The following is a 25996-nucleotide window of genomic DNA, read 5'->3' as shown; positions in this document are numbered from 1 at the left end:
TACATGGGTTGATTTAAAGAAAAAAGTTTTTAGAACCTAGAAGCCCCAAACCACATATGCCCTTCCAGGGTTATTCATGAGGACCACAACTTTTTCCCCTCCTCCAGCAAAATGACTTAATTTCACTGTTTAGATGTACTCCCTGTATAAATTCCACCCAAATAGATCCTCCGAAAAGAACCTGAATATCAACAGTTCATTTCCCTAAAAGCAAAAAATCCCTCATGGGAAACCCAGCAAATGCCAGCCACCAGCCTCCAGAACTTTCCTTTGATGAGTTCGGCACAGAGCAAAATTATCCAAACTTTTAAATCCTGGTTTCTTTCTCACAGGCAACTCTCTTTTTGTACCAGAAAGGAATTCCCAGAAGGCCTTCAGGGTTAAGAGAACTAGCTAACATTCACTCAGTGCTTCCGTTATGCCAGGACTTGTGCTAAGGATGATCCAGACGCTGTCTCATGAGGTAGGACTTCTAGTATCCCTAATTCACAGATCAAATGCAGCTAGAGATTAAGTAATCTGTTTAAGGCCACACAGAGAACGGAGCCAACACATATGCTCTTGACAGGCTTGGTTTCCAGGGCAGAATCCTGGGATGTCATTACTTTGTATAAAGTGGTGTTCAGTAACTCCCTATTGCCTCCTGGGTCAAGTGCAAGCTCCTCTCCAGGGAGGTACCAACCAACCGGTCCACCTTACATCCATCTGTGCACCCAGAAGTAGACTGAACTACTTTCGCATTTCCCGAAGATTTTCCAAAACTTTTTTCCTGAGCTTGCCCGCCTGCCCGCAACGCTCTTTCAATGGTTGGCTCCTTCATGCCGCAGATTTCCTTCCTGAATGTCCCGCTTGCCCGACAACTACCTGTCATGTCTGATTTCATTTTCTCTAAGACGCTTAACCCACTGCTGAGGAGTCGATTCCAGCTCATAGCGACTCTATAGGACAGAGTAGAACTGCCCCATAGGGTTTCCAAGGCTGTAAATCTTTACGGAAGCTGACTGCCACATCCTTCTCCTGGTGAGTGGCTGGCAGGTTTGAACCACCAACCTTTGGGTTAGCAGCCCAACACTTAATCACTGCGGCACCAGGGCTCCTTCTAAAACACTTACTATCATATGATACTTTTTTGTCTAGTTACCTGTCTTTTTCTCTTCTTTGTCCATCTCTTTCCCCCTAGAATATAAGGTCCTTATAAGTGTGGCTGATATCAGTCATTCCCAGAGCTACACAGCTCCTATACCCAAATCAATCCTTGCTGAGTAGATTCCGGCCCCTTGTGAGCCCATGTGTGTCTGAGTAGGCCTGTGCTCCGCAGAGTTTTCAATGGCTGATTTTTTTGGAAGTAGATCTCCAGCCCTTTCTTCCGAGACACCTCTGGGTGGACTCAAACCTCCACTCTTTTGGTTAACAGCTGAGTGAATTAACCATCTGTACCAACCCATGCATGCTACACAGCTCTTGTAGTAGGTGTTTGACAAAGGGTAGTCCCTGGATGGCACAAACGGTCTGCGCTTAACTACTAACTGAAAGGTTGCCGGTTTGAACCTACCCAGTAGCACTGCAGAAGAAAGTCCTGGCAATCTGCTTCTGTAAAGAGTAAAAAAAATCCAAGAAAACCCTATGGAGCAGTCCTACTCTGTAACACGTGGGCTCGCCGTGAGTCAGAATCCACTCCACGGGAGAGTTGAGAGAGATATGCAAGTTATTTAGACATCTCTAAACTGCCATCCATTCTCCCAGGGTGGGGATGCCACAAATCTTATTTTCCTGGAGGCAGGAGGCCAGTCTTTGACAACACTTTCACCTGAGGGGGAAAAAAAAAATCAAATGATGCATAAAATTGTGACAGTTAAATGCGAGAAGGATGAAAAGCCAGGAAACAGCCCTTCCTTGACACAGCTGTGTACGCAAGTCGAGGAGGGAGAGCGTGTCTCCCATGTACCTCAAAACTCCCTGGGCCTCAGTTAATTCATGCAAGAAACCTGTGCAGTTCCTTCCAGCTCTTTGAGGCTGAGGTCTAGATCAAAAAACCAAAAACCAAACCCATTACTCTCCAGTCAATTTTGACTCAGAGTGACCCTACAGGACAGAGTTGAACTGCCCCATAGAGTATCCAAGAAGCAACCGGTGGATTCAAACTGCCAACCTTTTGGATAGCAGCCAGGCTCTTACCACTGTACCATCAGGGCTCTGAGGTCTAGATCAGGGTTCTCAAAAAGTGCAGCAAGCATCACAGACGCAGGCTATTTGAGGTGGCACAGAGATGACTATTTTACCGTTTTTAAATACATACATTTTATGGTTTTTAAAATACGTGTGTTTTAGCAGGTATTAGAGAAATACAACTAGCATATCAAGGCTGTGATTTTATGGCTATTATCACTTGGGATGAGGCTAAAATAGTCAAGAGGCGAGCTGAAAAATACTAAAGAGGAATACAGGCGAAATGAGAAAGACAGAGCTGAAGTCACGACGGCAAACGTTGAGGTCTGAGAAGTGGGATTCATGCTTTACTCCTTCGTCTCCGCCCAGCCATCCAGAGAGATGCTGGAAACCCAGGAGATGCTCATACTGACTGGCCATGGAGAGTACCACCTGTGTGTAAAGATGCTGAACGCCTAGGGAGCCTTTCTCTGAAGAACTGGTATTTTCAGTCCAACACATCTTGCACGTTTTGGGATTTTTCCCCAACAATTTTACAAACCACAGAATTGACAATTATCCTTTCTCTTGGTTTCTGTACAAAGCAGGAAGGAGTAAACAGCAGAGCCCTGAACACTAGTGCTTTAACCCCCTAATCCTCAAACTACCTTTTTCTTTTAAGTTCCCTGCCTCAAAACACTGTTGTGAGCACCTTTTAAAAAGCCACAGCTTCTCCTCCTTGGCCCTTTTGCAATATAAATCTACTCTGCAGTACATAAGAGAGGCCAAGTAAGCTTTCTCAGCTGCAGTGAATTGGGAGGCAGGGGTCAAGGGCAGGTGCATCTGCTTTCTCTTCTATCCCCAAAGAAGGGGGAAAGGCTTCTGTTGAAATGCTAACGACAGACAGCTTAAAACAAGGGAGGGGAAACTACTTACAGAGAGAAGAAAGCTGGGATTAGATATTGAAATCAATCAAAGTCATGATTTATAAAGTCAGGATTCCAGGTCAGTGACTGAATTTTTCTTTTGTGTACCAAAGTACTCAAACCAAAACAAAGCTATTATGAAGGCTGTATAGACAGCTTCAGAAAGGTGAGTTTGAAAAATAAATTCTTAATGTTCGCATGGGAGAGGACTACTGCAAAAAGAATAAAAGAAAAAATTGCAAGTCTTGCTTCTCTCACAACAGTAAATTTTTTCCAGAAAAAAGCCAGCAAATAAAAGCCTATCTTTCCCCCTAAGAGCATCTACTTTACTCAGATCCAACCCAGACTAAAATTTAGAAATTGTCTTCTCCAAGCACACATGCATGGTACATAAAATCAGTTACAATGATGCTAAAAAGAACCTGTTTTAAGTCCAAGAAACACCAGACCCAGCAGGTTCCACAGAATGGAGCTCATCCCTCTTCTCCCTGGTCTGACTGAGAAACAATTTTAGACATTGTTCCTGTTTCACAGTAGCTTTTCTTTCAAAGGAAACCCTGGTGGTGTAGTGGTTAAGTGCTACAGCTGCTAACCAAAGGGTCGGCAGTTCAGATCCGCCAGGCGCTCCTTGGAAACTCTATGGGGCAGTTCTACTCTGTCCTATAGGGTTGCTATGAGTCTGAATCGACTCAACGGCACTGGGTTTGGTTTTTTTTTTGTTTGTTTGTTTTCTTTCAATGGGGCCCTGGTGGCACAGTGGTTGGTTGAGAGCTACAGCTGCTAACCAAAAGGTCAGTGGTTCAAAATCCACCAGCCACTCCTTGGAAACCCTATGGGGTAGTTTTACTTGGTCCTGTAGGGTCGCTATGAGTTGGAATCAACTCTACTGCAACGTTCCTTTCAATAAAATGGGCCCCTTCCTTGAATTTGATCCTTGGCTTTGTCACTGAAACAAAACAAAAAGGATGCTTGAGTTATCCTCTTCCTCAATGCGGATCGATTTGGGTTAGATAAGAATGACCTTTAACAGGTACTGACCACAAGTCATAAGTCATCCGACTAAGGGAAGGCAGTGTGCCAGAGGCAGAACGAGGAGGAGGGTCAATAGCTGGCCAAGCCTGGAGGTGAGACCGCTAGGCCTGCATGGCATTGCCAATGGCCAATCTTGCCTGAGCCCTTTATTAATGTGTTTTTAGAAAGTACATAAAAAGTTAATAAAACAACCAAAGTCATCATTCCATTTGTCCTCCAGATTCTGCCACGCCCCAGCTGGCCATCCTGGTCCTGAGAAACATGGGTTCTTCTTGCTCTCCACTGACTCCTTCCCATCAGCATTTAAACTTAAGAATATGTAAAACGTCCCCTCTGAGCTCCTCTCTAGTCCACAGGTCCCTCCAGTCACTGCTCCCCCCTCCTTCACAGCCAAACCTGAAGTTCCCAGCAGCATTTGTTCTTTCACCTCACTCCAATTTGGCTTCTGCTCCACCACCCCGCAAAACTGCTCTTCAAATTACTGGTGGATTTCCTATATTTTTCCTATAGAGAAAGGGTCCCTGGGTGGCATAGTCTGTGCTCAGCTGGTAACCAAAAGGTTGGTGGTTCGAACCCACCCAGCAGCACCACTGAGGGAAAGGCCTGGCCATCTGCTTCCATGAAGATTACCATGCTGTAACACACAGGGTCGTCATTAGTCGAAATCAACTCGATGGCACAAAACAGCAACCCTACAGAGAAGCAAGTGGACATGCACTGGGGCCCCATCTTATTTGAAATCTCAGCTACATTTAACAAAACCGACTACTCTCTTTGCTTCTGAAACCCTATACTCGAGTTTCCCTCCTCCTTCTCAGGCTCCTGGCTGCGACTCTTTGCCAGCAACTCCTTCTCTGCCCTGCCTCGAAATATTTCAGTTTCTCAAGCCCCTCTCTTTTCTCCCACTATGATTTCTCTAAGCAATATTATCCACTCCAAATGGCTTCAATTATCGTCTATAAACTAATGAACTTCCAAATCTGATCTTCCCCCCAAGACCTTTTCCAGATCTGTAGGTCTGCCTACTTATCCAACATTTTCACATGGTTGCCTCATGTTGTTAGCTGCCATGGAGTTGCTCTCGACTCATGGTGACCCCATGCACAACCGAACTAAACATTGCCCGGTTCTGGGCCATCCCCATGATCAGTTGCCAGTCGGACAGTCATGATCCACAGAGTTTTCACTGATTGATTCTCAGAAGTAGATGACCAGGCCTTTCTCCCTAGTCTGTCTTAGTCTGGAAGCTCCACTGAAACCTGTTCAGCATCATAGCAGCACACAAGCCTTCACGGACAGACAGGTGGTGCCTGTGTGAGGTGGGTACTGGCCAGGATTTGAACTCAGGTCTCCTCATGAAGGCGAGAATTCTACCACTGAACTACCACTGTTGCCACTGGCTGTCCCACCAAAAACCAAACTAAACCCATTGCTGTTGAGTCAAATCCGACTCACAGTGGCCCTACAGGACGCAGTAGAACTGCCCCATAGGGTTTCCAAGGAGTAGCTGGTGGATTCGAGCTGCTGGCCTTTTGGTTAGCAACTGAGCTCTTAACCACTGCACCACCAGGGCTCTGGATGTCCCATCAAACCAAAAAACCAAACCCACTGCTGTCTAGTGGATTCCAACTCATATAGACCCTATAGGAGAGAGTAGAATTGCCCGATAGTTTCCGCGGAGCGTCTGGCGGATTCAAACTGCCGATCTCTTGGTTAGCAGCCATAGCACTTAACCACTGTGCCACCAGGGTTTCTGGATGTCCCACAGGCCTCTCAAATTCAACGTTTCCAAAGCAGAACCCATCATATCCCCCAGTGCTCCTCCTGCAGTGGCCACCGTTTCAGTACACAGCATGGCCATTTATCTTGCCTCAGTCCTTCTGAATTCTTCCTTCCCCCAATGTCAATCTCCAAGTCTTGTAGAATCTACCTCCCAAATATCGCTAGGGTCCATCTAATTCCCCATATTTCCACACCTATCATCCTAGTCGTTGGTGACCTCACCTTTTCCCTTGCTCTAGTTCCTCTGCACTCCATGGTCCACAGTTCAACTGGAGCAAAGTTGCAAAAAAAAAAAAAAAAAGCAATTTTGAGTCTGTCCTCTTCTGCTTAAACCCTTCCACAGCTGCCCTGCCCCTAAGATGTGGTCTGAAATCTTTAACATGGCCTAGGCATTTCCAGGTAGGGCTCCTGGTGAGCTCTTCAGCTTTCTCTCCTACCACTTCCCCTGCACTATGTTCCAAGCCCACAGACTTTCTTTCTGTTCTAGAATATTCCAGAACGTTCCATGCTCTTTCTATCTCAGGATCTTTGCTCATGCACTGTCCGCCATGTCTTTCAGCTAAAATCCTTCTTCCTTTCTTTGTTCTCTCTGCATCTGCTCGAAGTGAAAACAAAGTAAAGTCCAAAGAAGAATAGAACCAAGAGAAACAGACAGTTGAAGAAAAATACTAAAAAGAAAGGAAAAACAGACAGGTAGGTTTGTATACTTTTATTAACTGTACTTTGCCCAATCAGACCATATTCTTAGGAAAAAAAAAAAAAAAACTCAAGAGGTTGCACCTAAACCAGAACAGAACACAAATACCCAAACAGTGATAAATAACTTTAAGAATATTAATTTCATTTACTGTGGTTGTGAACAATCGAAAAGGTACTGGAGTCCATGATCAAACCTTATGAAAGTAAAGTAGAATTAGTGACAAGAGTCATTGATATTTCTTAATACAGTATATGTTATGTCCAGTGCCTACCTGGCTACTAACCGAAAGGTTGGCAGTTCAAGTCCACCCAGAAGAAACACCTGAAGATCTACTTCCCAAAGACCACAGCCATTGGAAACCCACAGACACACATGAGGTTGCTATGAGTTGGGACCTCGTTTGTTTTAATGTTAATAGAACTAAAACTAGAGGAGTGAGAAGAGGATGTTAAACAACAACAACAAAACCCAAGGTAGACAGACACAGATAGGATTCAGGCCCTTTTCTCACCCCTTTATTCTACAGAGGAGCCCGGTGGACACTGGTTAAGAGCTTAGGGTGCTAACCAAAAGGTTGGCAGTTCGAATCCACCAACTTCTCCCTGGAAACCCTATGGGGCAGCTCTACTCTGTCCTATAGGGTCACTATTAGTCAGAATTGACTTGCTGGCAATGGTTTTGATTTTTGGTTTTATTCTATAGAAAAGGTGCTTGCCTATGGATCAAATTCTGCTAAGAGAATGACAGTGAAAGACTGGGCAAATATTTCTGTACTGGGTTGATATTTATTTCCTTGGTCTTTCAAAGCAGTACGTCTAGGCTTCCTTTTTCCCTTTAAGTCCAAATTGTAACACTGATCCCCTAAAAGGTAGAGTTTCCTCCCTAAGAAATTCTCCATTTTGCACTGTCAACTCTATAATTTGAGCAAAGACTATATACTGGAGGATTCTGTGAAGTGAAATGTGTACCTTTATACAAGTTTTAAGGTGTTTCTCTGGTGTAAGAGGGGCGGGAGATTGGGCCAGGGAAGGGAGGAGGAGAAAGGAGGGCTATGGGGAAAGGAAAAAGGAAAAGAAAACATGAGTAAGTCTACGGTAGAGACAATATTGGTACAGACATAAAACACAGGGACTTTGGGGGAAGTAGATGTTAGTCCTGCCCCACCCGTGTCCCCAGAGGGCACAGCCTACCAACCAGACCCACACCTCCACCAGGATTGCATGGCCAACCTGCAAGCTCTAACTTGGCTGCTGATTTCTCTGGGCCTATGTGACTCCCTTTGTGTGCTAAAAAACGAACAGAAGAGAACAAATTCAACTTGGAACATAAGCAGCAGAGAACCTGACTTAACCATCAGCGGCACTGCCTCATCCATCTAAACCTTTAGAGCACAGCACAGTGCCAGGCACACAGTAGGTGTGCAACAAGTATTCAAAGAAGGGTGGGGTTTTGTGTTCCCTTTAAGCTATTGGAGGACCTTTTTATTTCTAACCTTCACAGCTAAGAAATTCATTTTTTGAAATAAGAGTAAAATATCTAGGTCCTTCCTGTTCAAGGCTAAGATGGCAAGAATTATAAATTAACCTTTAAAATGTTAATGTGAAATATTTTTTATTCATTTCCACAAATACCTTTTGAGCACTTAATATATGCCAACCATGGTGTCAGGCACCGGGAAGAGAACAATGTACAAAAGAGGCAACGTCCCTGCCCTCAGGGAATGGACCTCATTTAAAGGGTAAAATGAGTAAAAATCATGAAACTATTAATGCCTGCTCTTAAAAATAATCAACCATTATTTGTTGAAGAACTGCTCTGCATATGGCAAATAAACAAATATAACCCTAATGAGAAAATATCAACCACATATTGAAATACATTAAGGCACGTGCATTGCTTTATACATCACAGGAAGTTGATTATAATAAAGATGCATAAACCCTTAAAACATAGAAATCCTAACCAGAAATGACAACAGATACTATACAGCGTATCAAGGTATGCTTAAACAGCCTGACCCAGTATCTGAATTCATGTCAAGGATTGGGGCTCCAAAACAGAGTTTCTCTCAGTGTATTTAAACTGCAAATTGATTTACATTACAAACATTTGATTTGTAAAAATTTGAATTGCAGACACTTTTTTCCAGGATGGAATCATAGGTCCTTGGGTAGGAAAGGCATTTTAAAGATCATCTGACCAAGAAGTCCCTTGTTGTGCTGTCTTGTGAATTCTGACTCATGACGACCAAATGTGTTACGGCGTAGAACTGCTCCATAGGGTTCTTGGCTATAATCTTTATGGAAGCAGACTGCCAGGCCTTTTCTTCCAAGGTGCAGCTGGATGGGTCTGAATGGCCAACATTTTGGTTCCCAGCCAAGTGCAAGCTGTTTGCTCCACCTGGGGACCATATGGTAGTTGTCCTATTCAGAAAGACTTGTAAATTGGCTTAGGTGAGTTAGCCTGATCAACACCCAGGTGGAAGCTCTGGATCCTTAAACTGACCAGCAGCCAGGCCAGCTCATTCTTCATTCTCAAACGTTTAATCCCATGATTCTTTATCATCACAAACTAAGCATTTCACAAACAAGTGCCCACTTATGTTAATATTTTCTTTTGATTCCATCAATACTTCAGCTTTCTTTTACATGAGAGGAAAGGCCCAGATTTTCTGACAAACCGAGTCAGAGGCAGTTTGGGGAAAAGTGTGCACCCAAGAGAGAAAAAAAGATCTCAGTCCTTCAGCAACTCATTCAGCTTTTGAGTGGCGTGGGAGAACCACCCAGGATGGGAACCAAGTGAATAAAGCATGATGTAATCCCATTGTAAAGGCTAGAGATTAGGAGCCTGTGAGTCAGGATCAGTTCCTGGACCAGATTCTGCCATTCAGTCTCTTTAAGCCTCCATTCCCTCACCTGCCTAACAACAGGTTGAAGTGGTGGTCAGATGTGTTATTTACACTATGTTCTTAAGACAGGGACTACGCGACCACCTCTTCCATATGGTTTATCCATCCTTCTCCTAATATTTTAATTAGGGAAACTAAATCTGATATGTTTCATCCAACAGTGACTGCTCCATCTGCAAGAGTGGACGAGCCCATCACTGCGCCATCTGCTATGGGTTCACATGGAGCCTTCTCTGGGATTATCTTAGCCCGCAGTGGTCACTGGGTGTAGCTTGCTTCTGTGTGGGTGGAACCCAAGTGATGGAGACGTTAAGAGCTGGGGTCCTGGAGTCCTGAGTAGCCACCTAGCACCGAAACCTATTTTATGATCATTTTATTGGTTTTAACGTCCAGCTCTACCATCTGAATGTCAAGTCCATGAGAAATACGAAATGTCTTATTCTTTGGGAGTCCCTGGGTAATAAAAATGTTTAAGCACTTGACTACTAACCAGAAGGCTGGTGGTTCAAATTCACCCATGGGCACCTCGGAAGAAAGGCCTGACAATCTACTTCCAAAAGATCACTGTTGTTGAAAACCCTATGGAGTGCAGTTCTACTCTGAAACACATGGGGTCACCACGAGCGGAACTGACTCACTGGCAACTGGTGGTTACCAGAGACCAGCATATAATACATACTTGTTGAATGAATAGGCCAGTGAGAGACCTGGGATACAGTCCTAGATTTGCCATTTACTAACTGTACTTCCTAGGGAGGGTTACTTACCCTGTCTCTAGCCTATAAGATTCTTGTGAGGACTAAACGGACTAATGTACACTCAGTATCGACAGAAATGTGTTACTCATAAATGTTAGCTATTGGGTTGACTACGGGAACGAATCTTCGGGAATAAAATGCATAGCCCTGTTACCAAGCAATATATATTAAAGGTTAATAATCTAATTACAATTCATATTTCATGACACAGATAATATTTATTGACTTCATTTCTAAACAAGTTGGCATAAACTAAGCCTAAAATGTGAGTCATTTGATGATTTATATCAACTGAGCAAGCACTTTATTTTGGTTAAGTAGGAAAAAGCACTTCACACACACAGTGCCACTGTTGCATGAATATTTTGCCAGAAAGCTTTATATTTTTGTATCTGAATGATATTGTAAAGTGGGCAAGAGAATATTTTTAAAACTATTATTTTAAAAATCTGCAGCTTATTACTGATCATATGTGTTTTTAATGATAAAAGTTTAAAAGATCCTAGTTCTGTATTCTAGATGACTGTTTATTGGAACAAACTTAGAATGTGCTTTACTGGTATCACAGTTAACATTCAAATGAAAACTATAAATAAAAGAGACCACTCTCTAAAAATCCATTGCTTATAATTTGGAAAAATCAAATTATGTATTTTTAGGAAGACAGGTAATTTTATTGAATACTGAACACATATTGTCAATACCTGTAAGTCAATTATTTTTTCTATTTAGAATCTACTTAAAGTTAGTCCAAAATTAATCCTTTAACTATTTTAAGTATATTTAAATTATCCTCTTCATGATACAAATGAGGAAAGAATAAAAGTTTGAGGATTTAAACTTATTTTTTTATATGTTAGTGAGTCATATACTGGAAGGAAACAGGAATACTTATAATTTAACATCTATCTCTAAAGTTTCATCTATTTATTATTTTGTCCCTACCATAGATGTGGGTTCTCCAATTAGCTTCTACGCATACTCCCATTCTTTTGCCTATGTTGATAAATACTTCCTGATTCTCAATCCTCTATCTTATCTTTAAAGGAGGATATTGAGAATCTACAGAGCCCTGGTGATGCAATGGTTAAGCACTTGGCTGCGGTTTGAACTTACCCAGTGGCTCCTCAGGACAAAGATCTGACGATCTGCTTCCATAAAGATTACAGCCAAGACAACTTTATGGGGAAATTCTGCTCTGTCACATGGGGTCAAAACTCTGTTCGGCGAGGGCACCTAACAACCACCACCAGATACTAGGAAGTACCCTACAAAGTGTTTTTAGAATGAAATCAAATACAGGCAAGTCATTTGTAAAAGGTAAAGTGCCATTCACACGTAAATTATTAGCTAGTTATTCGCAGAATGGGCCCACAGACCCAGGATGTAAGAGGGATAATGCTGGGTACCAAAGGGTGAGGCTTGTAGTGATCCTAAGAGCTGTAATTGAAACTCTTCTGTATTTCTTTGGGTTATTAAGCAAACAATCTCAAAATATGTGGATTAACAGCAGGGTGACTATTAGAGGGAGCTCACAGACAGTGACATGTGGCAGCTTATTTCCTGTCAGTGACATCTAAAATAGTGGTGTGCTAAGGCATTCCCATGCAGTCTACGATGTTATAGCAAATAAAAGGCTTAAATTTCTGATTTGATTTTTTTCCTGACTTTTCATGTCCTCTTTACACACTGTAAATATTTAGTCTTTCAGTTTGGTCAGTCACACTTCTTAGATGTTAATACAGTTTTCTCTCCAGTGTTGACTTGTGAAAACCCATCATATAAGCGATTTTCCCCTTATCCCCAACCACAGTTCTCCTTTTGACTTGTCCTAGACATTCTCACTGCAGTTCCTCCAGTGTCAAGTTCTTGAGTATTTCTAAGTCACTCCTCACCTCCAAATTCCTATCCTTGCACACAGTAAGTGCTCAGTAAATGCTTTTATAAATGGATCCTATCCTCAAAGTCTTTCTGCACAGCAATCTCCTTCCTCTTGACTTTTTTCTTCTTAGACTGGCACTCACAATCCAACAGGCGCCCCTACAGCGTATCATTCGAGAGAGCAATCACGCGACAGAATGGGATTCTCTATGCCATGATCCTCTTTATGAGTTAAAAAAAATTTTTGAGAAACATTCCTGGAACTTAACTACCCCCGCCCATAAAATGATCCTTAAATCAATGAAGTTACCAGCACCATAATGAAGTCACCAGCACTGTAACTATCCGTTATATTAACATATGAATGAGCACTGGATTGAGAGAAAAAGGAAATGAGCATAATCAGTTTTCTAATGTTCTTGTTATACTTTTATTGAAATCTTCGTGTTTCTACAGGAATATGTTTTTAAATGGCCACCTCAATTCACTGAAAAATAAACATTCTGCAAGTCTTTTTTTCTGCAGTAAAAAACAGTGAGATATTTGAGATAAAATACCTAAAATGTACTTTAATCCATTTAGACATTGTTTTATCAGAAAGAATGTCACAAAATGGAAGCTAATATTTCAAATGAGCAGGTTTAATAAAATACCCTGTTCTAAAAGCCCACGAACTTAACCTAAAAGTACTATAGTTTCTGAATACTGTGAATATTTAAAAAGGCAAACTAAATTAGAAGTAATAAATCCCTGCATTATCAAATCAATCATCTCTATTTTATAACAGCGGTTTGTAAACTAAAAACAAGTCACAAAAGGCTATTAATTGATCAGCAACACTGCATCAAAACACCAATCAATTATTACTATGATTCTGCTGTCTATTCAAAACATATCTTAATACACCTCACCTGTAAGTGAAATTTCTACTGATTTAAATATGAGACAGAAGTATTATGAAATTCTAATCCAATCATGCCCTAAGAAATGAAAAAACCCTAACACAGAATCTAGCCCCAGATTCACAAATATGGGCCCTACTTCTAGAACACTGCAATCAGAAGATTTATAAAAGTTATTGCTACTACAAACTTTACAATGCTTTAAGAATTCCAGCATTGTGACCCCTCCCTTAATCCCAAACCATTCCCAATAAAATTTAATATCTTGTGAAAAACTGCTGATTTCATTCTAAGCCAACTTTTGTGAATCTGCTGGAGTCTGGGAGGCAATTATGCCCAACAGAGAGCTCCCCACCCTGCTCCGGCACTTGAAAATTTCCAAGGCACTGGGTGGGTGAAAAGAAACAGGGAGGATCCGCAGAGCAAACCTAGGAGATGTGGAGGTCAATTCCGCCTGGGCCACAGCACATACAATCTTAAAGTAAAAAAAAACAGGGTTTGGGGTAAAGAGTCCATATGGGATGCACTAGTCGAAACCTTTTTTGAAAGACCTTTCTGCTGAGGAAGGGTGGAAGATCCGGCGAGCCAGAATGGACACGGCCTCCAACAAATTTAATATCTGCCAGGAGACCAGGCAGTGTTTCTGGGTGGACAAACAATTAATGCTCTTGGCTGCTAACCAAAAGATGGGTGATTTGAGTCCACTGAGAGGTGCACTGGAAGGAAGGCCTGGTGATGTACTTTCAAAAAATAAGCCACTGAAAACCCCATTGAGCAGCTCTATTCTGACACACGCAGGGACAACTCAACTCAACGGCAACTGGCCTGTGGTTTAGGAGACCAGAGGAAGTGCCACCAGCTACAGTATATGGACGTCCCAGAAGAAGAAATGGCAAAGGGGCCCTGAAAAACACCTGGACAACCTACTTCCAAAAGAAAGCATTAATGACTGAGACTGGGATTTAAGCATAAAGATGAGCATTTTTCCAAAGGTAACATAAACCATTCTGTGCTAAGACAACAAAATGACAGCAAACGTTTATATAGTGCTCATGTTTTAAGTACTTTTCAAATAGTAACTCATTAAACACTGACAACCCTATGAGGCAGGTATTACTATCATCCCCATTTGATCAGGGAGGAAGCTGAAACACAGGCTCTGGGCAAAGCTGAGATTTGGTTCAGGGAGTCTGGCTCTGGAGTTTGCTCTTAAACATTATGTGACAAAGCTTCTCAAAAGAGGTCACTGCTGTCCCCAGGCCCAGCAGAGGCCAGCGACCATACATAGCAAAACGGAAGCTAAACATTGGAAATATTCTTTAGTTTTCTCCACATAGTTATGTCATTATTTTATAACACTGTGTTTTGACAAGTTTTCTCAAGTTGGTCTAGGAAAGCACCCAAGTACTGATGTGAACTAAATGTTATAGTATCTTTTTATTTCTATCTGTGAACAGCTGATAAGAATTTTGGAATCAACAGACCATGGATTTAAAAGCACAGACTCTGTAATCAAACAGGCCTACGTTCAAACACCAGCCTAGTTACCTACCAGTGGTTTGACCTGAAGCAAGTTACTCAACATTCAACATCTGTGAACCTTAGTTTCCTCCTCTCTAAGATGGAAATAATCATCATCACGCCTTGAAGGGCTGTGTGAGGATGAAACAAGAGACCATGTAGACCTCAAGTTGTTACATGATCCAGTGCAGGGGGCGGCGGGGTGGGGCAGAGCGGTAAGATCCTGTATTCCCAACAAGCTCCTAGGTGATACAAACGCTAGGTGATGCTGCTGGTCAGTGGACCCCATTTTGGTTATTATTAATGCCTATAATGCATTTCATAACTACAGAATCAGTCAGATGTTGTGACACTACATCAAAAACTCTGCAGTGAATGAAGCGGGTTGTCTCTACAGATTACAGGGCATTAAACCTAGAGCCTCACGACTCGCCCTCCATCGCCCCTTCATTCACGCTTGCCTGAATTTAGTCTAATACTCCACTCAGTGATGCAAGGGAAATATTTCATATCTAAGTCGCTGTCCTTAAAACAACACATCAAAATCCACAGCACATTTAAACATCAGAATTAGCCACGAGCTCAAGAAACTTGTTCCGAATACTTATTTCTCAGACTGTGGTAACAAAATGGAGAATTTTTTTTCAAGTACCATGGAAGAAAGACCTGGTGATCTGCTTCCATAAAGAAAATAGCCAAGAAAACCCTATGGAGCATTTCCCTGTAACATATGGGGTCGCCATAAGTTGGAACTGACTAGACAGCAATGGGTTTAGGCATTGGTGCGTGCATGCGTGTGTGTGTGTGTGTGTGTGTAGTCTAGTTAATTAGTCCCTGGCACATGGTGGAAAAGGGCTCAAATAGGAAAAGGTGCTATAAATAATAGCTCCTTTTTTCTTGTGCTGACAGGAAGGATGGGGATTGAATGGAGAGACACTGGACTGAACAGGGTTAACCTGGACTAGGGACATGGAGTAAAACTGGAAATTGAGGATTACAAGTTTCCAAGCTAGTCCTGACATTTTAATTGAGTAACAGAATTACTCACAAAGGAAGCGACATTTGTCTCTGTCACCCTTCAACATTCCTCTCTGAGTCGCTCTCCTTCCTTCCCAGAAGCCTACACGCTAATCTCTCCTGAATCTGTCAGCCCTTTCAGGTAGCACATTTTCACCCCTTTCCTCCCAGACGGGATCAAAACGCCCATCTTCCAGGGTTCACTGCCAAAGAATCAGGAGCAAAGAGTAATTCCAGGTGTGAAGGAGTCCAGATATTCTCAGGGAAGGTTTGCATTATGAGATTTTCGCATGTAATTGGCTCTGTAATTGGGTGGAGCTGGGGCTTAGGGGTGGGGGTGGGGAATGGGCCATTGTGGGAATAACTGAGCTGGGTCCAGCACGTCCCTGGTCTTCTCCTCCAAGGTCTCCCCAGTTCCCTCAGCTTGCCAGGGTTAAATAAACCTGGGAGACCTGCGCCACCCTTACACTGCACAGCCTCACCCTTGGGACTGCCCTTCACCCCACAGGATTTAAAAACAACAACAAAATCACTGCCTGGAGAGAGAGCAGGAGCTAAACTGTTGGTAATCATCAAACATGAATCACAAGTCTCAGAATACAGAGGGTCTTCAATGAAAGAAATTTCACTGGAGCTGAAAATGTGTAAACCCAGCCCTAAAGCCAGCTACACACACGGAGGAGTTGCCTAAAAAGCACAGGTGCTGAAAACTTCAACTACAGCTCAGCCACACTGGATCGACAACACTGTAGGATATTTCCTACTTCCAGTATTTTTGAAAATTCTATTGCTCAAGACAGGCAAAATTTAAAATGTGATCTAAATAAAAATGATCAGTTATTAATAAAAGTTTGCGGGTATAGATGGATGTGTCTTTTTAGAGAGAAAGAAAAAGCTCCTTCAGATTCTTAAAGGATAACTTGAAAAGGAGGAAGCCTGACTGTAAACAAAGTATATAGCAGAAGGATTTGGAGAATTACTGAAAACGTAAAACACGTCTAATTAGGTGGCTATAGGGAGGTCTACTATCCAGTTCATAGCCATAAAAAAACCCACTGCCGTTGAATTGATTCTGACTCACAGCGACCCTACAGGACAGAGTAGAACTGCCCTGTAGGGTTTCCAAGGAGCGGCTGGTGGATTTGAACTGCCAAGCTTTGGGTTAGCGGTCGTAGCTCTTAACCACTGGACCACCAGGGCATTAGATAGCACAGCCTCATGTTCAGATTTAATCACAGACTTGCCTAGGCTTAAACACTCATTTATTTCTAGACCATACAGAAGCCCACTCTGTTATAGACCTTAACCTACTCAGACACCATCCTCTCTTGAAAGAGAAACACTTTATAAATCTGAAAACTCAAGAGAAGTTTGGAGAGCCTGAAGCTTTAAGAAAGCTCACTGCTAACACTCCGATGTTCATGTATCAAGCAGAGAATTATTTCAGCCTGGAGGGTGTTAGTCCACTAACTTGCCTTGCTCTGCAAACTTACCGAGGGCAGGGGCTGAGTCCTGCTCCTCCTGGCAGCACTTAGCAACTGGAAAGAAGTTCAGTCAACAGTGGTTGAATTGCATTCAGTATCTTTAAACACCAGTGTGGTTAAATAAAAAAGTTTCCCAATGCAATGTTTCAAATCTTAAAGCTCCATTTTCTTTCATTTTAGGTTATCAAGGTCAGTATCTCTTTTGGGACCAATTATTTCGCCTTATCTTATCCCTTATCTAAATTTTCCAAATATGTTTTTAAAAATGCATCTTGACTAATCAGTATAATGCAGTGAATGGCAATTTAAGAGACGTAAAATAGATTCTAGAAGTAAAAGTTCTGGCACATGACTGATCCATCGATTATACGTTTGGTCCTAAGATTTTCACAGGAACTTCTCTATCACTCTGCATTTGAAACAGAAGTTAACACACCAAAAGGCAACTGAAAACTCAATTTGTTATTATATAACTGAGGCTTTAACTGGCCTAGGCCAAGGTAAGAACCCTGCTTAACTGGCCCCACATACAACTAGGGGTCTTCTGAGAAGATCTATACACATCAGGTTGATACCAACTCATAGCGACCCTACAGGACAGAGTAGAACTGCCTCATAGGTTTTCCAAGGAGCGGCTGGTAGATTCGAACTGCTGACCTTTGGTTAACAGCTGAGCTCTTAACCACTGTGTCACCAGGGCTCCCTATGAGAAGAAGGGACTTGAAACCTCTTTGGAAATGACAAGGAGACAGCCTTTTGGAGAATTTGTTTGGGAAGCCAGATTTTTTTTTAAATCAGGGTGATAATAAAGATTAAAGTTTTAGGAAAAAATGGGGTTTACTTTCTCAATTGGCAGCAAATACTTCTTTTTCTATTTCCTGGATCAGATTTAATAGACAGTGAACTGACATTTGGGGTGGGTTTGTATCAATCTAAAATAATACACCTGAATACTGACTGCAATACTAACATACAAGAATAAAAAATACAGATTTCTTTCCCGAAATGAGCATTGCAAAACATTGACTTTTTTTTTTTGACCTTTTAACTTTGTTTATTTTGATCTAGTTTAAATATTTAACGAAGCCAAAATCTTGCCAGTGAAACTACTTGCCAAGTGGAAAACTGATTAACTTATAAAGATTTCTGGTACAAAAGCAAAAATAATAGGAGCTCAGAAACTGTTTCCTGAATGATTGAAAAAAGTTACATACTTATGTAAATGACATTTCATTTCTCCACCAATTTGAACTTCCCATAAAGGAGAGCAAATATTCCTGCAGTAGAAAAAGGGATGTAGTCACAAACTAATATTGAAAATCAAGAAAATACTCATTTTGAACAAGGCAGTTCATTCTAATAGCTCTAAATAGTCATTGTAAAATATTACATTGTTACAGTTGCTAAACACATTACTCTTTTCATGTTCACAGAAGTTTAATTCTATCCTTAAGGAATAAAGAGTACCCCTCCCCTGTAATCTTCAAGTTCAAAATCAGACTCCAGCAATTATTTCAATAGTATATAAAATTCATGGTTTTCCTATTAAGGAGATCCTTTTTCTCTTTCCATCGCAGCACCTGAATCAAAGCTAGTTTTCAGTGCTGTCAGCGTCTGGCTTTTCCTCAAAGGTTAAGGTAATGAACAATTGTCTGAGCCCTCCCAGGAAGCTGGTCCTGTTTTCAGCCCAGAATCTGTAAGGACCGAGTCTGACCCACAGTGAAGACAATGAAACAGAAACAGTGGACATGCACCATCGACCCCAGAATTTTTAGACTAATAGATGTCCTACTTACAGAATTACTTAAAAGTATTTCTGGAAATAACCGGGGTTAGGGCTAAGCAAGTTCAACCAAAGACACCTTTGTCACAAGCTTACAAATGCTTCTAAGTAATATTTTAAAGAGTTAATTTTTCTTTGGTCCTAGAGAGAGGCATAGGCTATAAAAACTATGATACTTAGACTCTAAACTTCTATTAATATTCTTCGGCTCTGTAAATGATAAATTACAAATTGCTGCCATCCATCTAAGCTGAAGTGTTGTTCTCTGAGGCAGGAAAATACTTTATTTCCATGCAAAGAGAACAGCTGTGCAGATGCAGCATACGGTACTAAACCTGCTAAAACATTCCATGTAATTTCCACCTGGGAGATAGGACCCTCTACACCAATAACTGGATCATCTTGGATCACAACAGCTATGTGGAAAAAAAAGAGAGCTAGAACTACCTTTAACATTTAATACAACTATTCAAGAGGATTAAAGAGGGACTCTGTTAAAATGACCATCACCACCACCATCACTCCCACTCCCACGCCCTGGGAGACCAAAACCCAAGTGCCGCACAAGAAAAAATAAAAAATTCCATAACCTTTGTTCATCCGTTCATTCTTCAACTCGTCCTATATACGATAGGTTCATTAACACCCTCAAGAAGTGAAGAGTAAGTGCATTTAATGCCCTGGGCTCTTTTGAGAAACTTGTCCTGTTAGAAGAGAATAAAAGCGTTTCTGATATCGTCAGCAGTGGGATTCAGAGCAACAGCACTCGGAAGTACTTGCTGAGATCTGTCAGCATTAAGATTAGAAAGCCTATGTTTATAATTAAGTAATAATGACCGAGGCTCCAGGTACACAGGGCATTTCCTGGGGATTAATGACCTAGAGCAATGCTCCGGGCCAGTAACCCCAGCCAGTCATTAATCCCCAGGAAATGCCCTGGACCTCAATTTTTACACTGACTTTAATAAATGCAAGAGGAAAAAGTTTAATATCAGCTTTTCACTTAAACTAAACATCCGTTTCATAATTCAGAGTGCTCAGACTTCATTCAGCGAGTGCCACAGGAGTTACTGGTTTAAAGAGTTCCTTTAAGTTTCTTAATGCTACTAAAACGCATGCACGAAAAGTTGACTCTTTAATATGTGTAAACAGAACTACTTTTTTGTAGAATTTTAACTAAAAGCAATTTAGCTAAGGTCATTTTTGAGGGCCATAATAATCACAAAACCTATATATGCACACTCAAGTCTGTATTTACTTTGAGAGCCACCTCACAATACCTCAAGAATCAGTATACAGCTCATTAGAACTGATTTATCTTCCTCAGTTACGACAGAAGACAGATTGCATTTCTTAGAACCAAACCAACAAAGCCCTCTAATCTAGTCACGTTTTCTGACGCTGGTGTCAAGAAGCCCGTAGACAGATGCCAGGGACAACTATTCCATTATAATTCCAAGCAAACATATACTTTAATAAACTTTCTTAGGCTTTTAACTCTTAATTAATCAGGTGGTAGCTGAGCGGTTAAGCGTTTGGCTGCTAACCAGAAGGTTGGCGGTTCGAACCCACTAGCTGCTCCTCGGGAGAAAGATGTGGCCCTCCGCCTCCGTAAAAGATTTACAGCCTTGTAAACCCTATGGGGCAGTTCTCTCTGTCCTACAGAGTCATAAGGAGTCTGAATCGGTTCGACGGCAATGGTTTTGGTTTTTGGTTTACTCTAAAGCTGGGGCGTTTTAAGGGCTTTTACTGTATCAGAAAAATGTGAACATTTATTTTTGTTGGATGAGAAAGAGCAAACCCTAATCTTCCAAAGAGGAGAAAAATTTCTCCTCTCCATCCTTAAAACTCTCTAAAACCACCTCTCCGTCTGTCTGAAATGTACTACACACATTTGACATACAGAAAGACACACAGACTACAAATCTTGTGTATTTCAGAAAACTCGGGTGTTTATATTATCATTCATAGCCCCTTTCTCACTTGGCCTTGAGGCTTGCCGAGATTAGCTAGTAAGCGTATGAAAGGGTCAGTTTATCCAGAATTGGAATTTCCACTTTGCAAAAAAGCACTGAGGTACCTGACATCTGTTCCATGAAGGCCTGTGCTACACCTCCAGACTTAAGGGTAGAAATTCCTACTTCTGCTTGACGGCAGGGAGGTCAAACTTGTAAACCTCCAGTGGCTCCTACTTCTGCCTTTAGAACGTAGCTCTGAAACACCTCTGGTTTCTGGCTCTTGGAGAGGAGAAGCCAAAAAGTGAATACAGTTTTAATAATACTTTTGAGTATATTCCTCCAGGGAAAATAATAGGCAAAAAGCATCCATAGCCCCCAATCTTGACCTACACTCTGTCACTGCTTAGAATTAAATAATTTTAGTATTGAAATAACTCGCTCATCTTTGATGAGGACATTGAAGCCCAGAGAAGTGGGCTGATCTGTCCAAGGTAACTCAGCTTCTGGGAGAGAACTCCGGTGTTCTTGACACTCTAATGTACTTAATCAATTATCTATCTCCCCAAGTCTTCTCTCTCTACTTAGGTGGGGAGCTCTACAGGACTAGGGACAGGCAGCACTATTTCAGTGCTCACAGTGTTGGGCTTCAATTCACAGCCCAACTGGTTGGTGGTATACATACCACGCTTCCATTTGAATAATGGCTTTAACAAGTGGATTTCGTTTATGGCAACTACACTCCGAACTTCACTTTGCATTTGACTACATATTACAGTATAAATTGGCACTCAACTGTCAGCCTCTCCACTCCCCACCCCCTTTTCTTAAAAAAAGGAAAGCTACCGAAAGTGGAATTAGCATGTTTTGTTTTTAATAATTTATAACATTTTCTACCTTGAGTTACGGAGGATATGTAATAGAGTATTTTAACGGCTGCTGTATTCATCAAGGACATTTAAAATAATTGCTTCCTTTATATTTAGTCTTCCTGCACTCTTTGCCTTATAAAACTCAAGTGCTTTCAAAGGCGAGAGACTGCAAGAGTTGAGCTACCCCTTTTGTTCTGCCAACTTTTGTTTCCAGCGTTCCTGTGCAGCAGGGATTTGTTAGGTAGCATGTCCTCTCTCACATTTTAAGGTTAGGTATAAAACTTTCCTGAAAATCACCCAAAGAGTTAAGGGCGAAATCAAACCTGATTCAGTATATTTGCTACTTCTGAAAACTTCCCCCAAGCCCAGACCTGCATTAGCACAAAAGTTAGGCCCCAAGTGGCACCAGAGAAACATTTCATGCATAGAGTTTTGGTTTGGTTACCTGGGTGGGGGAAACAATAGCAGGTGAAACTATTGTGGGAGAATTGGTGCTTCTGTGCCCATTGACTTCTGGCAGAAGAGGCAGGGGGTCGTGTTTCACGGAAACCACCACCACCGCATCCACAGGCTCCGGGGGGCGGATACAAAGTCTTTTGGGGGAAGAGGGGCCGCAGATTTCCCCCGGCCGGTACACCGACTCATACAGGATGCGCTTGGGCGCAGCCTCGGATTTCACGTCGGCCGCGACCTGGCTGTCTTTGGGGAGGATATAAGTGTTCCCCAGCGAGGGCGGCTGGGGGCGGTGGTGGTGGGAGGGATGGGTGGGGGGGTGGTGGGAGTGGTGGCGAGCCGCCCCGTTCAGAGCATCTGCGTAGCAGCCCTGCGGGGCGGGCGAACCCAGCTTGGTGCCGATGCCCGCGATGCTGTTGAGCGTGGCGATGGAGACGGCGCCGATGCAGTGGTTGGTGTAGGTCTTGGAGAGCTTGGCCGCCTTGGAGAGCATCTGCATCCTGGTGCCCAGCAAGTTCTTGCCGATGGCTTTGTTCTCGTACCAGGTCACATCGCCCTCGCTGCAGTGGTCCCGGGGCCGCTGGAAGAACGCCTTGCAGAGCGGGTTGCGCTTCGACAGGTACTTGACGAAGCTGGCGTAGGGGCAGAACTCAGTGCCCGTCTCGTACATGCGAGGCAAGTTCTCCTCGTCGCTGCTCTCGGCGCGCTTCTTGCTCCAGGACGACGAGCGCGACTTGTGGTAGGGCCCGAGGGACTTAAAGTAGACGAACTTGCGGCCGTCCTCGTCCATGGCCAGCCCAAAAGAGTCCTCCTCCAGCTCGCGCTGGTTCTCGCGACCGCGAGTGCAGAAATACATGCACGTCTCGAACCAGACCTTGTTGAGCAGCCCGAAGGGCGTGTTGGTGCTGAAAACGCTGGAGGTGTAGAGCTTGCGCAGGTCGGCGCGCGTGATGGCTTGTTTCTGCACAACGGGCCCAGCGCCCTGCTCCTCTAGCTTGCGGATGACCGCGGCCAGAGTCAGGTTGGCGCTGCGCAGCTCGGGGTCCTTAGTGAGGTCGAGCGTGCGGCAATACGGGGGCTCGTTGAGGTAGCGGTTGAGGGAGCTGCGGATGCTGATAAGCGACGACTTGCTGTAGAGCTGGCCGCTCTTGGAGCGGGCCTCGGCGTAGAAGGAGCGCAGCACGCGGCACAGCGCCCCCTTGTCCATGGTCTCGAAGTCCGGGCTCTGCGCCTTCTCGCTCAGGTACTCCCGGAAGATGCGCACGGCGTAGCGGGTGGCCAGCCGGGTATTCTCGCTCAGCCGGGCCCGCTCGGGGCGCTGCAGCAGGTCGGGGTCCAGCTCCGCGCTGTCCCCCGGCGGCCCGCCGCGGGGCCGGGGCGCCAGCAGTCGCGGCGGCGCCTCGGGCTCCAGAGCGGCGCTCTGGTCCATATTGATTATATGGACCGGCTCGGGCTCCAGCTCCTCCCCGGCCGAGTCCTCGGGCTCCAGGGGCTCGTCCCAGTCCAGACCCATCTCCTCCTCCTCCTCGTCCTCCTCCAGCCCCCCACCTCCGTCCTCCTCCTCGTCCCCCGTTATCTGCACCTCCTGGATCTCGTCCTCCTCCTCCTCCTCTTCCTCCTCCTCCTCGCCCGCGCTGCAGTAGTGCGGGCGGCTGTGGCGGTGGCCACGGGCCCCCGCACCGCGCTCGCCCTCGCCCCGCTCCCCATTGTTCTCGGCGGTGGCGGAGGCGCTGGCGCTGCCGCCCGCGCTGGTGTTACAGTCCCCGCTGCCAGGCATTCTCGCCATATTGCCGTCTCTCTGCCAGTCCTCGGGCAGGGCGCATGCGCTATATTGGACCGCAGCGCTGAGAGCTTTTGTGTTTAATGACCTTCAGCTACCGGGAGGCATTGCCGGGCTCTTAAAGGAGCCGCGCTCCAATTGTCATTCCGGAGCGGTGCTCCGAAGGGGCAGAGGCGCGCAGGGGATGGAGGAGAGGGAGGTGGAGGCAGTTAGAGAGAAGGTAAAGGACCGAGGCTACCCCAGCCCGCTCCCCGCTTCTCGGAAAACTTTGAAGGAAAAAAAAAAGAAGGGGAGGGAGAGTTGTCGGTGGGGGTGAAACACTCCCAACTTACCCTCTGGCGAAGTGGCGCGCGGGCCCGAGCGGGAGAGAGGGAGGGCCGACGCGAGGGCGGGGCGGTCGCACTTCTCTAAGTAATGCCCGAGGAGCAGTGCCCCTTCCACCGCCCCCTCATTGCCCCCCGGAGCCGGGGATTCGGGGCGGCGGCTGCACCGGGCGGGCTACGGGTGCTGCTGCGAGAAGCCCTTGGCCGGGGCCGCCCGGAGCGGAGCGGAGCAGGCAGGTTAATGAGCAGGGTGGAGGAGGCACGGCGAGGCCCCGCACCCTCTCTGCGCCCGCGGCCAGGGCGCAGCAGGCGAGGCTTGGGAGCGGGATGGGGCTGGCGGCGGCGGCTCCCCCACCTACTTGCTGGCGGCAAGGCGCGGGGGCCTGGGGCCAGCCGCGCGGCTCCCAGCTCACTTTCCGACTCTCTCAAAGGAGCGAAACACGCCCCACGTCAGCCTCATCCCTTTAGACTTTTCCAACAGCCACTTTTAAGCTGTCATTAAAGACCTGGGGCGCTCCCCGCAGGTCTGGGGCAAGTCCGCGCCGGTCCAGCCAGCCCCAGGAAGGAGAGGGAGAGAACGCTTGGGAGGGGCGTGTGGGAGGGGTGACGCGGGACGAGGCCCTCAGGACCCCAGGGACCCTTCCCCACGCACGCCCAGGCCGCTGCCCTCCCTACCCCGGGGCAAACTGACACAACTCTGCCGGGCGTGGCGCTCCGCCTGGCTGGAGCGAGAAAAAGCCCAGTTCCTGAGACCCGTCCGGCGGGCAAGCGTGCGGAAAAAGTGAACTTGGGCCTCGGCCACCCCCGCTGCCGCAACAATTCCGGCAATTCAGATCCTGAGCGCGCTCTCCCTCCAGGTTTGCTAACCGTCAATCGTTTGCCCTCGGGGCTGCGCTGCCTCCGGCGCGCGGGGGCGGGCACCTCGGAAACTGGAAAGACAGCCAAAGATCTCACCGGGTCCCGTTTTCCCATACGAGCCACTGTCCCATTTCCAGCTCCCACCCCCGGCGCGCCTAGGCTCCAGGCGCGTCCTCGAGTCGCTGCCTCCCGCTCTCCCGGCCCGGGGCAGCGCCCCCGGAGCCGCCCGAGACCGCGGCTTTTCTCTTTAGCTTCACTGCCCCGACCACCTCCGGAGCTTGCATTGCCTCCCAGCTCTTTTCTCCTCCGGCAGCCCGAGTGTCCCGTCGCGCGCCGGTTAGCTTCGAGTCCCATGGATGAGAGGAACCCTTGGAGTTAGGGTCGCAGCAGCGCGCCCAGAGGCCAGGCTGGCCCTCCCCTGAGGCAGCCTCGCCAGCTTCTCCAAGGCGCCTTCGAATTTGCCTCCAAATACTAATTTTCGGCAGTTGGGTGGTGGGAGTCAGGTCAACTGCCATCCGTCCTTCCCCCGCCCTCTCGTCTTGCTTTCACAGCAGTCTATAATGTTACTCATCAGTAGAAAGCCCTTCATCAGTTTGTAATTTTAGAAAAGACCATTAGACTAGGTCTCTAGGCCGTGGGGGCGACTTTTCTCCGGTGATCGGCCCTCGATTGGACGCCGCGGAGCGCTGGGGAAACCGCGCCAGGTGTGAAAACAAGTTAAAGCAAGTCCCTGCCTCCCAGGCCACTGCCGCTCCTTCGGGAAACACACACACACAGAGACAGCTGTCCCGGGAGGCTAGGGACCCGCGGGTTGCACGACTTGGGAATCCTGACCAAGGGGCGGCGGGAGAGACTGCCGGCTTTGTTCACCCCTGAGCTGCCCTCCCGGCGCCCGCCCCCGGAAATATGGAGAAAG

The 25996-nt window shown here is 45.2% G+C and overlaps 1 protein-coding gene across 2 annotated transcripts in view; it reads right to left on the bottom strand.

Moving 5' to 3' along the window:
• Window positions 1–24332, bottom strand: part of KCTD1 (potassium channel tetramerization domain containing 1) — a 102754-nt gene extending 78422 nt beyond the window's left edge. The window contains exon 1 of one of the 2 annotated variants that reach the window (XM_010586801.2): window positions 24232–24332. Coding sequence is in view for 1 of the 2 variants with exons in the window: in XM_010586800.3 (XP_010585102.2) it covers window positions 22112–23905 (1794 nt within the window). In the remaining variant the exon portion in view is untranslated. Of the gene's footprint in view, window positions 1–22111; window positions 24136–24231 lie in introns of those variants that run through there. The other variant, XM_010586800.3, reaches the window with a different exon arrangement.
• Window positions 24333–25996: the final 1664 nt, after the last annotated feature.

The sequence above is a fragment of the Loxodonta africana genome, chromosome 11 (assembly GCF_030014295.1).
Source record: "Loxodonta africana isolate mLoxAfr1 chromosome 11, mLoxAfr1.hap2, whole genome shotgun sequence".
Taxonomy (NCBI): Eukaryota; Metazoa; Chordata; class Mammalia; order Proboscidea; family Elephantidae; genus Loxodonta; species Loxodonta africana.
Note: the sequence above shows the minus strand (reverse complement) of the source record. Positions and strands in the feature narration are given on the sequence as shown.